This window comes from Oncorhynchus gorbuscha, linkage group LG08, assembly GCF_021184085.1.
Source record: "Oncorhynchus gorbuscha isolate QuinsamMale2020 ecotype Even-year linkage group LG08, OgorEven_v1.0, whole genome shotgun sequence".
Classification (NCBI taxonomy): domain Eukaryota; kingdom Metazoa; phylum Chordata; class Actinopteri; order Salmoniformes; family Salmonidae; genus Oncorhynchus; species Oncorhynchus gorbuscha.
This window is the reverse complement of record NC_060180.1, coordinates 22,151,832-22,170,718: the sequence shown is the minus strand read 5'-3', so window position 1 is coordinate 22,170,718 and position 18,887 is coordinate 22,151,832. Positions and strand designations below refer to the sequence as shown.

The following is an 18,887-nucleotide window of genomic DNA, read 5'->3' as shown; positions in this document are numbered from 1 at the left end:
CACTGCCAGTCATACTCTGGACCTAGTTTTGTCCCGTGGAATAAATGTTGTGGATCTTAATGTTTTTCCTCATAATCCTGGACTATCGGACCACCATTTTATTACGTTTGCAATCACAACAAATAATCTGCTCAGGCCCCAACCAAGGATCATCAAAAGACGTGGTATAAATTATCAGACAACCCAACTATTCCTAGATGCCCTTCCAGAATCCCTCCACCTACCCAAGGACGGCAGAGCACAAAAATCAGTTAACCACCTAACTGAGGAACTCAATTTAACCTTGCGCAATATCCTAGATGCACCCCTAAATGCACCCCTAAAAACAAAAAGACATTTGTCATAAGAAACTAGCTCCCTAGTACACAGAAAATACCCGAGCTCTGAAGCAAGCTTCTACAAAATTGGAACAGAAATGGCGCCACACCCCTTTTTCTCCCCAATTTCGTCGTATCCAATTGTTGTAGTAGCTACTATCTTGTCTCATCGCTACAACTCCCGTACGGGCTCGGGAGAGACGAAGGTTGAAAGTCATGCGTGCACCCAGCCACCTTGGCTAGCGCACACTGAGCCCAGCCCGCCACAGGAGTCGCTGGTGCGCGATGAGACAAGGACACCCGTACCGACCAAGCCCTCCCTAACCCGGGCGACGCTAGGTCAATTGTGCGTCGCCCCACAGACCTCCCGGTCGCGGCCGGTTACGACAGGGCCTGGGCGCGAACCCAGGGACTCTGATGGCACAGCTGGCGCTGCAGTACAGCGCCCTTAACCACTGCGCCACCCGGGAGGCCACATAAACGGAAGTCTTCTGACTAGCTTGGAAAGACAATACCATGCAGTATCGAAGAGCCCACACTGCTGCTCGATCATCCTATTTCTCCAACTTAATTGAGGAAAATAAGAACAAGCCTAAATGTATTTTTGATACTGTCGCAAAACTAACTAAAAAGCAGCATTCCTCAAGAGAAGATGGCTTTCACTTCAGCAGTGATAAACTCATGAACTTCTTTGAGAAAAAGATCATGATCATTAGAAAGCAAATCACAGACTCCTCCTTAAATCTTAATGTTTTTCTAGAATCTTGACTAGAACCCCAAAATTTGATCATATTACTCCAGTGCTAACCTCGCTACACTGGCTTCCTGTAAAGGCAAAGGATGATTTCAAAGTTTTACAGCTAACCTACAAAGCATTACATGGGCTTGCTCCTACCCATCTTTCCGATTGGTCCTGCCGTACATACATACACATACGCTACAGTCACAAGACGCAGGCCTCCTAACTGTCCCTAGAATTTCTAAGCAGCTAGAGGCAGGGCTTTCTCCTATAGAGCTCCATTTTTATGGAATGGCCTGCCTACCCATGTGAGAGACGCAGACTCGGTCTGAACCTTTATATCTATTTTGAAGACTAATTTCTTCAGTAGGTCCTATGATTGAGTGTATTCTGGCCCAGGAGTGTGAAGGTGAACAGAAATGCACTGGAGCAACGAACCACCCTTGCTGTCTCTGCCTGGCCGGTTCCCCTCTCCACTGGGATTCTCTGCCGCTAACCCTATTACAGGGGCTGAGTCACTGGCTTACTGGTGCTCTTCCATGCCGTCCCTAGGAGGGGTGCGTCACTTGAGTGGGTTGAGTCACTGACATGATCTTCCTGTCTGGGGTGGCGCCCCTCCTTGGGTTGTGCCGTGGCGGAGATCTTTGTGGGCTATACTTGACCTTGTCTCGTTATGGTAAGTTGGTGGTTGAAGATATCACTCTACTGGTGTGGGGGCTGTGCTTTGGCAAAGTGGGTGGGGTTATATCCTGCCTGTTTGGCCCGGTCCGGGGGTATCGTCGGATGGGGCCACAGTGTCTACCTACCCCTCCTGTCTCAGCCTCCAGTATTTATGCTGCAGTAGTTTATGTGTCGGGGGCTAGGGTCAGTCTGCTATATGTGGAGTATTTCTCCTCTTATCCGGTGTCCTGTGTGAATTTAAGTACTCTCTCTCTCTCTCTGGACCCGAGCCCTCTCTCTCTGGACCCGAGCCCTCTCTCTCTGGACCCGAGCCCTCTCTCTCTGGACCCGAGCCCTCTCTCTCTGGACCCGAGCCCTCTCTCTCTGGACCCGAGCCCTCTCTCTCTGGACCTGAGCCGTAGGATCATGCCTCAGGGCTACCTGGCCTGATGACTCCTTGTTGTCCCCAGTCCACCTGGCCGTGCTGCTGCTCCAGTTTCAACTGTTCTGCCTGCTGCTATGGAACCCTGACCTGTTCACCGGACGTGCTACCTGTCCCAGGCCTGCTGTTTTCAACTCTCTAGAGACAGCAGGAGCGGTAGAGATTAGAGGTCGACCGATAAATCTTGAAACCTTACAGTTAACTAGTCTAACACAATAACGACCTGCCTCTCTCTCGTTGCACTCCACAAGGAGACTGCCTGTTACGCGAATGCAGTAAGTCAAGATAAGTTTCTAGCTAGCATTAAACTTATCTTACAAAAAACAATCAATCATAATCACTAGTTAACTACACATGGTTGATGATATTACTAGATATTATCTAGCGTGTCCTGCGTTGCATATAATCTGACTGAGCATACAAGCACACAAGTATCTAAGTATCTGACTGAGCGGTGGTAGGCAGAAGCAGGCGTGTAAACATTCATTCAAACAGCACTTTCGTGCGTTTTCCCAGCAGCTCTTCGTTGTGCGTCAAGCATTGCACTGTTTATGACTTCAAGCCTATCAACTCCCGAGATGAGGCTGGTGTAACCGAAGTGAAATGGCTAGCTAGTGTGTATTCTGGCCCAGGAGTGTGAAGGTGAACAGAAATGCACTGGAGCAACGAACCACCCTTGCTGTCTCTGCCTGGCCGGTTCCCCTCTCCACTGGGATTCTCTGCCGCTAACCCTATTACAGGGGCTGAGTCACTGGCTTACTGGTGCTCTTCCATGCCGTCCCTAGGAGGGGTGCGTCACTTGAGTGGGTTGAGTCACTGACATGATCTTCCTGTCTGGGGTGGCGCCCCTCCTTGGGTTGTGCCGTGGCGGAGATCTTTGTGGGCTATACTTGACCTTGTCTCGTTATGGTAAGTTGGTGGTTGAAGATATCACTCTACTGGTGTGGGGGCTGTGCTTTGGCAAAGTGGGTGGGGTTATATCCTGCCTGTTTGGCCCGGTCCGGGGGTATCGTCGGATGGGGCCACAGTGTCTACCTACCCCTCCTGTCTCAGCCTCCAGTATTTATGCTGCAGTAGTTTATGTGTCGGGGGCTAGGGTCAGTCTGCTATATGTGGAGTATTTCTCCTCTTATCCGGTGTCCTGTGTGAATTTAAGTACTCTCTCTCTCTCTCTGGACCCGAGCCCTCTCTCTCTGGACCCGAGCCCTCTCTCTCTGGACCCGAGCCTCTGGACCTCTCTCTGGACCCGAGCCCTCTCTCTCTGGACCCGAGCCCTCTCTCTCTGGACCTGAGCCGTAGGATCATGCCTCAGGGCTACCTGGCCTGATGACTCCTTGTTGTCCCCAGTCCACCTGGCCGTGCTGCTGCTCCAGTTTCAACTGTTCTGCCTGCTGCTATGGAACCCTGACCTGTTCACCGGACGTGCTACCTGTCCCAGGCCTGCTGTTTTCAACTCTCTAGAGACAGCAGGAGCGGTAGAGATTAGAGGTCGACCGATAAATCTTGAAACCTTACAGTTAACTAGTCTAACACAATAACGACCTGCCTCTCTCTCGTTGCACTCCACAAGGAGACTGCCTGTTACGCGAATGCAGTAAGTCAAGATAAGTTTCTAGCTAGCATTAAACTTATCTTACAAAAAACAATCAATCATAATCACTAGTTAACTACACATGGTTGATGATATTACTAGATATTATCTAGCGTGTCCTGCGTTGCATATAATCTGACTGAGCATACAAGCACACAAGTATCTAAGTATCTGACTGAGCGGTGGTAGGCAGAAGCAGGCGTGTAAACATTCATTCAAACAGCACTTTCGTGCGTTTTCCCAGCAGCTCTTCGTTGTGCGTCAAGCATTGCACTGTTTATGACTTCAAGCCTATCAACTCCCGAGATGAGGCTGGTGTAACCGAAGTGAAATGGCTAGCTAGATAGTGCTCACTAATAGCATTTCAAAAGTCACTCGCTCTGAGCCTTCTAGTAGTTGTTCCCCTTGCTCTACATGGGTAACGCTGCTTCGATGGTGGCTGTTGTCGTTGTGTTGCTGGTTCGAGCCCAGGGAGGAGCGAGAGAGGGACAGAAGCTATACTGTTACACTGGCAATACTAAAGTGCCTATAAGAACATCCAATAGTCAAAGGTTAATGAAATACAAATGGTATAGAGAGAAATAGTCCTATAATTCCTATAATAACTACAACCTAAAACTTCTTACCTGGGAATATTGAAGACTCATGTTAAAAGGAACCACCAGCTTTCATATGTTCTCATGTTCTGAGCAAGGAACTGAAACGTTAGCTTTCTTACATAGCACATATTTCACCTTTAGCCACTAGCCATGTGTAGTGGTCCTTCTGTAGCTCAGTTGGTAGAGCATGGCGCTTGTAACGCCAGGGTAGTGGGTTCGATCCCCCGGGACCACCCATACGTAGAATGTATGCACACATGACTGTAAGTCGCTTTGGATAAAAGCGTCTGCTAAATGGCATATATTATTATTATTAGTTAACTAGTGATTATGATTGATTGTTTTTTTTATAACTTACCTTGGCTTCTTACTGCATTCGCGTAACAGGCAGGCTCCTCGTGGAGTGCAATGAGAGGCAGGTGGTTCGAGCGTTGGACTAGTTAACTGTAAGGTTGCAAGATTGAATCCCCCGAGCTGACAAGGTACAAATCTGTCATTCTGCCCCTGAACAAGGCAGTTAACCCACTGTTCCTAGGCCGTCATTGACAATAAGAATGTGTTCTTAACTGACTTGCCTAGTTAAATAAAAGTGTAAAAAAATATATATACATGCTTTTTTAAAATTATTATTATTATTATTTAATCGGCCAAATAGGTATCCAAAAATACAGATTTCTGATTGTTATGAAAACTTGAAATTGGCCCTAATTAAATCGGTCATTCCGATTAATCGGTCAACTTCTACTCACTACACAGGTTCCCATAGTTAGGTGCAGGATGATGTGCGTTGTCATAAATCTTGCCCTTGGAGGCAGAACTGAGCAATTTCCGCTAGATGGGCAAGCTGCAGAGTCAAATTTGGCTATATTGTAAAAATTCAGGAAAACCAAAACAAGCTTTTTGGTCTGAATTTAAGGTTAGGCATTAGGGTTAGCAGTGTGGTTAGGGTTAAGTTTAGCTTTAAAATAAGATTTTATGACATAGTGGCTGTGCCAGCTAGTGACCTTCTTGCAGAGCTGCATTCAGGGCAAGATTCATGACAATAAATGCCAACCTGCTAATTAGGCTTACCGTTGCCCACAGAATCTCAATTTCAAAATTAAAATGGGAAGTGTTGTCAGTCACTGACAATAGAAAATGCTAGGAAAACTAAAGCTAAATAGATATTAACTAGTGGCTAAATCAATAATTTAAGGTCTTTTTTGGCAAATAAAGCTACGAGTCATGCAGAAATACCATTATTCAGGACAATGATGCTTACAGACGAATATTACACATATTGACTGATTTACCTAATAGGGGTCTGTGTTTTACATTGCAGCACATGCTCAGTCATCCAATAAACAACCACACTCAACAAACTGCATAACCGAAAATAAACTGTGTCCTGCACTATAAACGTGTTTTGGATAGTAAGGGGGAGTGGAACTCCAGGCAGATGGGTCATGTTTTACACCAACACACCAAAAACATCAGGTATCATAGCCTAACGAATAAACAGACTACAGAACCAGTGTGCAGATGTAAAACAGACAGGGGCCAAGTCCTCACATATTAAGTAGACTACACAAAACATTTCCCCTTTTCACAGCTCATCAGTGATAAAGAAATATTAATAGTGGTAAAGGACCGTCTAGGTGAAAGCAAGAGGGCAGAAACACTGCCTAGCCTACTAGTAAGCCTGCTTTTTCTGTCTTGTCAGTTAAGATCAGTGGTCTATATTGAAAGGAAGGTGATAAGTATAGAATGTATTACCACCACGTCTCAGTCTCTCTACTCTCATTTCCAATATGGCTGACACTGGAACAGTATAAGAATGAAATTATCAAAGCCCCACCATACCTGCGTCATGAGAGGCCAGAGCCCGGAGCATCTTCCCAGCACTTCTGCGGGTTTGTTGCTCCTTGTTGCAGAGCAGCTCCATGAGCAGGTCCAGGGCACCCGTCTCCTTGAAGACACCCACCAGTGAGCCGATGCTGGCGTAGGCACTCAGCACATGGATGGTGTGTGTGATGCTGATGGCAAAGTTGCTCTTCTTGGTCATCTGCTTGCGGGCCCTCCTGACCAAGTTCTTGACATCGTCCTTCATGTCAGAGAGCTCCACCTCATCAAAGGTGACATCATTAGGGAAATCTCCGCCGGGCCTCTCCTCTGCCTCCTGAAGGGGCCGCTGGGCATCTGCCTTGCGCTTGCCCAGCAGCGTGGGGCAGTTGGCGTAGACGTCCTCCATTGACATCCACATCAGGATGTTCTCCGTCTTGCTCTCGCCTGAGGTTGAACCGCCCACCCCTGAACTGCTTCCCCCTTCTCCTCCTGTCTCATTGCTCCCTCCACCTGAGCCACTACCGTCGTCTATGGCCAGCAGGCACCAGCGGATCAGGTACTCTGTCTGGCCATCATGAGTCCGCCGCTGCCGGATCAACTCCTCTGGGTAGGCCTGTAGCTTCGGGCCCAGCTGGACAAGCAGGTTTCCATTGCGGCGTTCGCCTAACATGATCGCTGTAAGGAAAAACATTAAGAATGAATGACTAATATCAATACTTGAGGTGGTGATACTTTCACCATATAAGATCAAACTAAAATAACACTGTTGGGCAACTTGTAGCCAGGCTGTATCTTGTTAGCTGTGCACCTCTATGGAAATTAAAGTGAGATACTGGATCAGTGAGGTGTAACAAAAACTACTGGATGGGCAAATCAGCCAATGAATGAAGACTTGGCTTGGCTGTTGATATATAATAAAGCTATTGGTGAATGGCAAGTATAACTAACGTTCGCTAGTTTGCAATACATTTCCAGAAAGTTTCATTTTCATTATGACCTATTTGAATATACATTTTTCGAGAAAAAAAGGTACATATCAACACATATGTAGCTAGCTACTATAGTTAACTAAATAACGGCAGTAATTTGCATAAGAGATTGAGTAGCAGTTAGCTAAGCTATTATACAGCAGTTGCAAATTCTGACGGTCGGTAAACGCTGGCTGCTGCTATAGCGTTCGTTAACTAGTAACGTTAATGTAATTACATTTTATCCATTTTCACTATCAAAGCCCTCTTCAAACATCTGATTGTATCAGCTGGGACGTTAACGTTAGTCACCTTCACTTTTTAAACACTAGCGAAAGTTATCGTCCTATTTACTATGAAAAAGGTGTGGCTGCCAATGTCGCTGAATAACTCCAACAAGTTTACACTACAGACTGCCTCATCAGCAGGGGCCCTTTTTGACAAGGCAACACTGCCTCAAATTATTAAAGAAGCTACATTACCTAGCTAGCTTGCTAACGCCTGACTCTGTTTCTAACGTTAGCAAGAAGATTTTACTAGCTACCAGTAACTAACATTAGCTACACTTTTTTGTATATGTGATTTGGGGGTAATAACTGAACTAGAGCGGCCTAATAACACCAACATAGCAGGGGATCGGTAACTCGTTTACCTCCAGTGCTACAGGGTTTCCCCTTCACTTCTTCCCCGCTCTTCTGTCGATGGAGCTTTCTTCTCCGTTTTAATGTATCGTTTCCCAGCCTGGAAAAAGTTCGTAGGCAGCGTCTGATACTTCGGGGCACACCGCACGGTGACAGCAACGTATGGTTTAGAAACTGAGGTGACGGGTAGGAATTTCCCTGTGAAACGAACGGTTGTTACTAGTTACCACAGCCACAAAGTAAAATGGACTATATCGTGAAACAAACAAAAAATATATATCGTTTTGGTCTTAATTTAAGGTTATGGCTAGGCATAAGGTTAGTAGTGTGGTTAGGTTTAAAACCAGATTTGATTTAAAAAAAAAACATTTTAGAAATGGGCGGGGTTTATAACGTTGTGGCTGTAATAACTAGTGACGACCGAATGAAACCGCTTCACTTCCGCTTAACTTTCATATCATGTCCCCTAATGTCAAAGAGGAAGCGGGGAAGCGAGAGGTTTTACTCCAACCAAAATATGTCCACCAAAATAAGCCCACGAAGTGAGTCATTTTTGTATGGAGGCCAATGAGTGTTGAATTTGGTCAACAAAATGTAGTTGGTCATTTTCTAATATTTAATTGAATATAAATGTCGTAATGGCTAGGTTGATACCAATACACTGATATAGTGGCCTCTCGTGTCATTTTGGTAACATTGAAAAAAAAACGACTTTATATCAGAGTTTTGACTGTTTTCATAAACATAGAGGATTCATCATGGATATGACCCGTTTTAGCATGCCCATTGCCAGTGAGGGCTTCCACCATTTTTAAGTAGGCAACTGGGTGGGGATTCCTATGAGTTGGGAGTGAGTAATCAGCAAATTAATAAGAATACCATTTACTAGTTTAAAATTGAGATAGCCTCAATGATGTTGTCCATGCAGTTACAGATGTTGTCCATGCAGTTGCATCCCGCAAAGGCGGAGGTGTTGCTAACATTTACGATAGCAAATTTCAATTTACAAAAAACAAATGACGTTTTCGTCTTTTGAGCTTCTAGTCATGAAATCTATGCAGCCTATAGCTACTGTTTACAGGCATCCTGGGCCATATACAGCGTTTCTCACTGAGTTCCCTGAATTCCTATCGGACCTTGTAGTCATAGCAGATAATATTCTAATCTTTGGTCGACAGAGTTTACTTCCCAAAACTGTGAGGAATGTCTGAATTCCTTAGACTTTAATATTCACATGGAAAAGTCCACAGACCCACTCCAAAAGGCTTTCGGAGCCGTCATCGACTCAGTGGGTTTTGTCTAGCATGTCTCTGGACCCACTCACTGTCACAGTCATACGCTGGACCTAGTTTTGTCCCATGGAATAAATGTTGTGGATCTTAATGTTTTTCCTCATAATCCTGGACTATTGGACCACCATTTTATTACATTTGGAATTGCAACAAATAATCTGCTCAGACCCCAACCAAGGAACATCAAAAGTCGTGCTATAAATTCACAGATAACACAAAGATTCCTTGATGTCCTTCCAGATTCCCTCTGTCTACCCAAGAACGCCAGAGGACAAAAATCAGTTACCCACCTGAGGAACTCAATTTAACCTTGCGCAATACCCTAGATGCAGTTGCACCCCTAAAAACTAAAAACATTTCTCATAAGAAACTAGCTCCCTGGTACACAGAAAATACCCGAGCTCTGAAGCAAGCTTCCAGAAAATGGAACGGAAATGGCGCCACACCAAACTGGAAGTCTTCCAACTAGCTTGGAAAGACAGTACCGTGCAGTACCGAAGAGCCCTTACTGCTGCTCGATCATCCTATTTTTCTAACTTAATTGAGGAAAATAAGAACAATCCGAAATTCCTTTTTGATACTGTCGCAAAGCTAACTAAAAAGCAGCATTCCCCAAGAGAGGATGACTTTCACTTTAGCAGTGATAAATTCATGAACTTCTTTGAGGAAAAGATTATGATTATTAGAAAGCAAATTACGGACTCCTCTTTAAATCTGCGTGCTCCTTCAAAGTGTTTTAGTACTATATCTCTTGACACAATGATGAAAATAATCATGGCCTCAACCTTCAAGCTGCATACTGGACCCTATTCCGACTAAACTACTGAAAGAGCTGCTTCCTGTGCTTGGCCCTCCTATGTTGAACATAATAAACGGCTCTCTATCCACCGGATGTGTACCAAACTCACTAAAAGTGGCAGTAATAAAGCCTCTCTTGAAAAAGCCAAACCTTGACCCAGAAAATATTTTTAAAAACTATCGGCCTATATCGAATCTTCCATTCCTCTCAATTTTTAGAGAAGGCTGTTGCGCAGAAACTCACTGCCTTCCTGAAGACAAAAATGTATACGAAATGTTTCAGTCTGGTTTTAGACCACATCATAGCACTGAGACGGCACTTGTGAAGGTGGTAAATTACATTTTAATGGCATCGGACCGAGGCTCTGCATCTGACCTCGTGCTGCTTTTGATACCATCGATCACCACATTCTTTTGGAGAGATTGGAAACCCAAATTGGTCTACACGGACAAGTTCTGGCCTGGTTTAGATCTTATCTGTCGGAAAGATATCAGTTTGTCTCTGTGAATGGTTTGTCCTCTGACAAATCAACTGTAAATTTCGGTGTTCCTCAAGGTTCCGTTTTGGGACCACTATTGTTTTCACTATATATTTTACCTCTTGGGGATGTTATTCGAAAACATAATGTTAACTTTCACTGCTATGCGGATGACACACAGCTGTACATTTCAATGAAACATGGTGAAGCCCCAAAATCTCTCTTTTGAAGAACATATCAAGACCATTTCAAGGACAGCTTTTTTCCATCTATGTAACATTGCAAAAATCAGAAACTTTCTGTCCAAAAATGATGCAGAAAAATGTATCCATGCTTTTGTCACTTCTAGTTTAGACTACTGCAATGCTCTACTTTCCGGCTACCCGGATAAAGCACAAAATAAACTTCAGTTAGTGCTAAATACGGCTGCTAGAATCCTGACTAGAACCCCAAAATCTGATCATATTACTCCAGTGCTAGCCTCTCTACACTGGCTTCCTGTCAAAGCAAGGGCTGATTTCAAGGTTTTACTGCTAACCTACAAAGCATTACATGGGCCTGCTCCTACCTATCTCTCTGATTTGGTCCTGCCGTACATACCTACATGTACGCTACGGTCACAAGACGCAGGCCTCCTAATTGTCCCTAGAATTTCTAAGCAAACAGCTGGAGGCAGGGCTTTCTCCTATAGAGCTCCATTTTTATGGAACAGTCTGCCTACCCATGTCAGAGACGCAAACTCGGTCTCAACCTTTTAAGTCTTTACTGAAGACTCATCTCTTCAGTGGGTCATATGATTGAGTGTAGTCTGGCCCAGGAGCGAGAAGGTGAACGGAAAGGCTCTGGAGCAAAGGACCGCCCTTGCTGTCTCTGCCTGGCCGGTTCCCCTCTTTCCACTGGGATTCTCTGCCTCTAACCCTATTACAGGGGCTGAGTCACTGGCTTACTGGGGCTCTCTCATGCTGTCCCTGGAAGGGGTGCGTCACCTGAGTGGGTTGATTCACTGATGTGGTCATCCTGTCTGGGTTGCCCCCCCCCCCTCCCCCTTTGGTTTGTGCCATGGCGGAGATCTTTGTGGGCTATACTCAGCCTTGTCTCAGGATGGTAAGTTGATGGTTGAAGATATCCCTCTAGTGGTGTGGGGGCTGTGCTTTGACAAAGTGGGTGGGGTTATATCCTTCCTGTTTGGCCCTGTCCTGGTGTGTCCTTGGATGGGGCCACAGTGTCTTCTGACCCCTCCTGTATCAGCCTCCAGTATTTATGCTGCAGTAGTTTGTGTCGGGGGGCTAGGGTCAGTTTGTTATATCTGGAGTACTTCCCCTGTCCTATTCGGTGTCCTGTGTGAATCTAAGTGTGCATTCTCTAATTCTCCCCTTCTCTCTTTCTTTCTCTCTCTCGGAGGACCTGAGCCCTAGGACCATGCCCCAGGACTACCTGACATGATGACTCCTTGCTGTCCCCAGTCCACCTGGCCATGCTGCTGCTCCAGTTTCAACTGTTCTGCCTTATTATTATTCGACCATGCTGGTCATTTATGAACATTTGAACATCTTGGCCATGTTCTGTTATAATCTCCACCCGGCACAGCCAGAAGAGGACTGGCCACCCCACATATGCTCCCTCTAATTCTCTCTTTCTTTCTCTCTCTTGGAGGACCTGAGCCCTAGGACTACCTGACATGATGAATCCTTGCTGTCCCCAGTCCACCTGACTGTGCTGCTGCTCCAGTTTCAACTGTTCTGCCTTATTATTATTCGACCATGCTGGTCATTTATGAACATTTGAACATCTTGGCCATGTTATGTTACATCTCTACCCGGCACAGCCAGAAGAGGACTGGCCACCCCACATAGCCTGGTTCCTCTCTAGGTTTCTTCCTAGGTTTTGGCCTTTCTAGGGAGTTTTTCCTAGCCACCGTGCTTCTACACCTGCATTGCTTGCTGTTTGGGGTTTTAGGCTGGGTTTCTGTACAGCACTTTGAGATATCAGCTGATGTACGAAGGGCTGTATAAATAAATCTGATTTGATCACAACCGGCCGTGATCAGGACTCCAATAGGGTGGCGCACAATTGGTCCAGTGTTAGAAGGAGGGTTTGGTGTGGGGGGGGGGGGGGGGGGGGTTTCTTGGCTCATCGCGCTCTAGTGACTCCTTGTGGCGGGCCGGGTGCCTGGAGGCTGACCTCTGCAGTCAGGTGAGGGGTGTTTCCTCTGACGCATTGGCGCCGGCTGGCTTCCAGGTTAAGCGGGCAGGTGTTGAAAAGCGCGGTTTGGCGGATCATGTTTTGGAGGATGCATGACTCAACCGGTTGGGGAGCCGGTTGGGGAGTTGCAGCGATGAGAGGAGATCAAAATTGTGGAGGAAAAAGTGGGTTTACAATCAGAGCACTGTCAGTTTGGTATTTGGTATTTTATTAGGATCCCCATTAGCTGTTGCAAAGGCACACGTAGCATACATATCAATAGATTCACACAAACTATCTAGGTCAAATAAGGGAGAGGCGTTGTGCCGTGAGGTGTTGCTTTATCTGTTTTTGTAAACCAGGTTTACTGTTTATTTGAGCAATATGAGATGGAACGGCGTTCCATGCAATAATGGCTCTATATAAAACTGTACGCTTTCTTGAATTTGGGGACTGTGAAAAGACCCCTAGTGGCATGTCTAGTGGGGTAAGTGTGTGTGTCAGAGCTGTGTGTTCTTATAAAAATAAGTGATGCAGTCAGTCTTTCCTCAACTCTTAGCCAAGAGAGAGACTGGCATGCATTGTATTTATATCATCCCTCTGATTACAATGAACAGCAAGATGTGCCGCTCTGTTCTGGGCCAGCTGCAGCTTAACTAGGTCTTTCCTTGCAGCACTCGACCACACGATTGGACAATAATCAAGATTAGACCAAACTAGAGCCTTCAGAACTTGCTTTTTGGAGTGTGGTGTCTAAAAAGCAGACCATCTCTTTATGTCAGACAGACCTCTCCCCATCTTTACAACCATTTGAATCTATATGTTTTAACCATGACACCACTGCCCAGCTCCAGGGGTCCCTCACCTGTATGAACTGGGATGCACTCGTGTCTGGTTTCAACAACAATATTGATCAAATGGTTACCACAATAACGGACTATATCAAGTTCTGTATACACTGTGTGATCCCCACGAGAACAATCATGGATAAATGGCGAGATCAAAAACGCATTACGTATGAAGATTGCATTCTCCCATTGAGATATGCAGTCCCTACACCAACTGAACATGCCATTCAACATGCCAAACTAAGGTACAAGAACAAGATGGAGGAGGAATTCAGCATGCTAAGCATGCCTTTCAAAAAGTCAGGAAGTGTGCAGGCTACTCCGATAAACCATCTACACAGGCTCATGATGACACAAAGTTAAGTACAAGGCAGCGGGGCCGCACGGGACACCGGGTCGAGTCCTAAAAGCCTGCACTGCTGAGCTCAGCCCCATCCTACTCAGACTGTTTGACCTATCACTATCCATTAGCACAAAAACATCTACCATTGTCCCCATTCCCAAAAAGTCTCCTCAGACTGAGTTCAACCATTATCGACCTGTTGTCCTCGCTTCACTGATCATGAAATGCTTGGATAGACTGGTTCTTAACATCCTACTGCCCACCATTCACTCCTCCCTTGATCCCTACCAGTTTGCTTACAAAGCGAGGAGAGGAACGGATGACTTGGTGGTCTGCATGCTACACAGACTCCTGGAACACTTGGAGGGAACAGGGAATTGCGCACACATCTTGTTCGTGGATTTCAGCTCTGTCTTCATCACCATCCAACGCCACACTATAATCCAGAAGCTCAATAACCTGGACATATCTCCCACCATCGACCTCAGGCCGTGAGGATAGATGACACCCTGTCCTCTGTGCGCATCACCAACACCTGGCGAGCCACAGGGTTGGGTTCTTAGTCCGTTAATCTACACCCTGAATACCAATGACTGCCAAAGCATGGGCCACAATACACTCCTTTTCAAGTACCCTGATGACACAGACATCCTGTCCCTCCTGAACGTCACCCCTTCTCCTTCCAGCAATATCAATCATCCGTTACCCAATTCAGTGAATGGTGATGCAATAACTACCTGGATCTCAACATCTCCAAAACAAAATAAATACCAACCAACTTCCGCAAAAAAAACATGACAACCCTTTCCTCATCACCTGAGAGGCCATCGAAATGGTTCCTTCATTCAAATATCTCGGAATAACAATAGACCACAAACTCACCTTCGAATAACACACCACTGAAATAACTAAGACATCACAGCAATGTCTGTCTGTCATCAGACGTATGTGCAACCTGTCCGTCAAACTCGAACTCCTTCTGCTACTATACCAGAGCATAATTGAACCACTACTCAACTACGGCAGCATCTGTTATCACAATACGCTCATAGTCTTACAACTCAACAAACTGAAGAATTTAAACTGATTGGCCTCCCCAAGTCCTCAACTCTCCCTTCTGAATAATCGCCCTTTCCATCGCAAAAGCCCGCCACATAATCTCCAGCCCAGACCACCCACATCACCTTTGCTTTGATCATCACCTTTGCTTTGATCTCCTCCCATTAGGTCAAAGAAACCAGTTGATTCTGTGCAGCACTGAACATTTCAGGAGGAGTTTAATTCCGGGGCTATCACCATAGTGAACAATTCCATGTAATTTCTCCCATGAAAGGGGGGGGCACAATTTACGCCTGACTGTTTATTTTGTGTTATTACATGCCACCAGGGGAGTAGGGCTGCCACACTGCATCCGAATCAGGTCACTTGAATATAACGAAAACTACCAAAACACAGCACACCCATTGACACACAATAACATTAATCCTGGAGCAGTACTCATAGTTCATAGTTCAATTTGCACTTAATGTCCAATAACTACTCACTATGTCATGTTGAAATGTTATGTTGCAGCTGTGACAGTCACACCAGGATCCATACAGTAAGCAGTCCTGCAGACTGGGCTAAAGGATAGAGCTGCCGCGTTCAAGGAGCAGGACTCTAACCCGGAAGCTTATAAGAAATCCCGCTATGCCCTCCAACGAACCATCAAACAGGCAAAGCGTCAATATCATACGAAGATCAAATCGTATTACACCGGCTCCGACGCTCGTCGGATGTCGCAGGGTTTTCAAACTATTACAGACTACAAAGGGAGGCACAGCTGAGAGCTTCCCAGTGACACAAGCCTACCAGACAAGCTAAATTACTTATATGGTGGCTTTGAGGCAAGTAACACTGAAACATGCATGAGAGAATCAGCTGTTCCGGACAACTGTGTGATCACGCTTTCCACAGCCGATGTGAGTAAGTCCTTTAAACAGGTCAACATTCACAAGGCTGCAGGGCCAGACGGATTACCAGGACGTGTACTCCGAGCATGCGCTGACCAATTGGCAAGTGTCTTCACTGACATTTTCAACCTCTCCCTGTCTGAGTTTGGAATACCAACATGTTTCAAGCATACCACCATAGTCCCTGTGCCCAAGAACACTAAGGTAACCTGCCTAAATGACTATCAACCCGTAGCACTTACGTCTGTAGCCATGAAGTGTTTGAAAGGCTGGTCATGGCTCACATCAACACCATTATCCCAGAAACTCTAGACACACTCCAATTTGCATACCGCCTCAACAGATCCACAGATGATGCAATCTCTATTGCACTCCACACTGGCCTTTCACACATGGACAAAAGGAACACCTATGTGAGAGTGCTATTCATTGACTACAGCACAGCGATCAACACCATAGTGTCCTCAAAGCTCATCACTAAGCTATGGACCCTGGGACTAAACACCTCCCTCTGCAACTGGATCCTGGACTTCCTGACGGGCCGCCCCAGGTGGTAAGGGTGGGTAACAACGCATCCGCCATGCTGATCCTCAACACGGGGGACCCTCAGGGGTGGGTGCTCAGTCCCCTCCTGTACTCCCTGTTCACTCATGATTGCACAGCCAGGCATGACTCCAACACCATCATTAAGGTTGCCAATGACACAACAGTGTGATCACCGATAATGACGAGACAGCCTATAGGGAGGGGGTCAAAGACATGACCGTGTGGTGCAAGGACAACAACCTCTCCCTCAACGTGATCAAGACAAAGGAGATGATTGTGGACTACAGGAAAAGGAGGACCGAGCCTGCCCCCAATCTTATCGACGAGGCTGTATTGGAGCAGGTTGAGCGCTTCAAGTTCCTTGGCGTCCACATCACCCACAAACTAACATGGTCCAAGCACAAGACAGTCATGAAGAGGGCACGACAAAACCTATAACCCCTCAGGAGACTGAAAAGATTTGGCATGGGTCCTCAGATCCTCTAAAGGGTCTACAGCTGCACAATCGAGAGCATCCTGATGGGTTGCATCACTGCCTGGTATAGCAACTGCTCGGCCTCTGACCACAAGGCACTACAGAGGGTAGTGCGTACGGCCCAGTACATCACTGGGGTCAAGCTTCCTGCCATCCAGTACCTCTATACCAGGCGGTGTCAGAGGAAGGCCCCAAAAAATTGTCAAAGACTACAGTCACCCTAGTCAGACTGTTCTCTCTGCTGCCGCACAGCAAACAGTACCGGAATGCCAAGTCTAGGTCCAAGAGGCTTCTAAACAGCTTCTACCCCCAAGCCATAAGACTCCTGAACACCCATCAAATGGCTACCCAGACTATTTGCATTGCTCCCCCCCCCCCCTTTTTACGCTGCTGCTACTCTGTTATCTATGCTTAGTCACTTTAATAACTCTATCTACATGTACATATTACCTCAATTACCTTGACTAACCGGTGCCCCCGCACATTGACTCTGTACCGGTACCCCCTGTATATAACCTCGCTATTGTTATTTTACTGCTGCTCCTTCATAGTTTGTTACTTTTATTTGTTACTTTTTTTTTGTATTTTTCTTAAAACTGCTTTGTTGGTTAAGGGCTTGTAAGTAAGCATTAAGGCTGGTAACTCTGGGTACTCAGAAAACTTCAGTGAACAATTTACAGATATCATATATAAAAGAATACATACAGTATAAGTAGAAGCAGATCAGCCTATAGTTAACAGCAACATGAACATGACCATATCCCCAGCCAACTGCAGTAGGTCAGACAGCTACATCCCAACGCCGATGTCCATGTACCCCAGAACTCCCTTATCCCCATATCACTCCTCCTCCTGTATGAGAAGTCGCTCATCAGTAGGGCCCCCTAAAGCTCCCTTGTCTTCTCCTGCATCACCCCAGGGTGCCAGTGGAGGGCTGGAAGGCCAACCAAAGTAGACAAAGCAAGGACATTTCTAAACAATGGGCTTATAACATTTTGTTCAGGGTTGGTGAAGGTACTGGGTAAGCCATCCTCACATAAAACATAATAGCCCTGGCCTAATTCTGCGTGGCATTGTTAATTTCACCCCTTTGGGCAATTATATATTCTTTAGATGTCATCCTCCATAACCTTCAAGTTAATATATATAGAGAAGCACATCATAGACCAGGGCTATACACTGAGTATACAAAACATTAAGAACAACTGCTCTTTCCATGACAGACTGACCAGGTGAAACCAGGTGCACGCTATGATCCCTTATTAATGTAACTTGCTAAATCCACTTCAAATCTAATTTTATTGGTCACCTACACATGGTTAGCAGATGTTATTGCAAGTTTAGCGAAATGATTGTGCTTCTAGTTCCGAAAGTGCATCAATATCTAACAAGCAATATCTAACAATTCCACAACAAGTACATCATATACACAAATGTAAGTAAAGGAATGGAATAAGAATATATAAATATAAATATATGGATGAGCAATGTCAGAGCGGCATAGGCTAAGATGCAATAGATAGTATAGAAGACAGCATATACATATGAGATGAGTAATGCAAGATATGTAAACATTATTGAAGTGGAATTATTAAAGTAACTAGCGTTACATTTATTTCAAGTCTGTATGTAGGCTGCAGCCTCTCTGTGCTAGTGATGGTTGTTTAACTGTCTGATGGCCTTGAGATAGAAGCTGTTTTTCAGTCTCTCGGTCCCAGCTGCACCTGTACTGACCTCTCCTACTGGATGGTAGCGGGGTGAACAGGCAGTGGCTCGGGTGGTTGTTGTCCTTGATTTTTCGGCCTTCCTGTGACATTGGATGCTGTAGGTGTCCTGGAGGGCAGGTAGTTTACCCCCGATGATGCGTTGTGCAGACTGCACCACCCTCTGGAGAGCCCTGCGGATGTGGGGAGGGGGACAGTAGCCGTACCAGGCGGTGATATAGTCGGACAGGATGCTCTCAATTGTGCATCTGTACAAATTTGTGAGGGTTTTAGGTGACAAGCCTTCTTCAACACACTGTTTGTGTGGGTGGACAATTTCAGTTTGACAGTGATATGTATGACGGGGAACTTAACTTTCTACCTTCTCCACTGCTGTCCCGTCGATGTGGATAGGGGGGAGCTCCCTCTGCTATTTCCTGAAGTCCACGATCATCTCCTTTATTTTTATGACGTTGAGTGAGAGATTAT

The 18,887-nt window shown here is 45.7% G+C and overlaps 1 protein-coding gene across 4 annotated transcripts in view; it reads right to left on the bottom strand.

Moving 5' to 3' along the window:
• The window catches only part of LOC124041348 (cullin-9-like), a 74,442-nt gene extending 66,372 nt beyond the window's left edge, over window positions 1–8,070 (bottom strand). For 2 of the 4 annotated variants that reach the window (XM_046358838.1, XM_046358839.1), the window contains exons 1-2: window positions 7,793–8,067; window positions 6,191–6,847 (exon numbers count right to left, since the gene is read on the bottom strand). In XM_046358838.1, coding sequence (XP_046214794.1) covers window positions 6,191–6,842 — 652 coding nt within the window. In that variant the 5' untranslated portion in view covers window positions 6,843–6,847; window positions 7,793–8,067. Of the gene's footprint in view, window positions 1–6,190; window positions 6,848–7,792 lie in introns of all 4 variants that reach the window. The other 2 variants (XM_046358840.1, XM_046358837.1) reach the window with 2 other exon arrangements.
• Window positions 8,071–18,887: the final 10,817 nt, after the last annotated feature.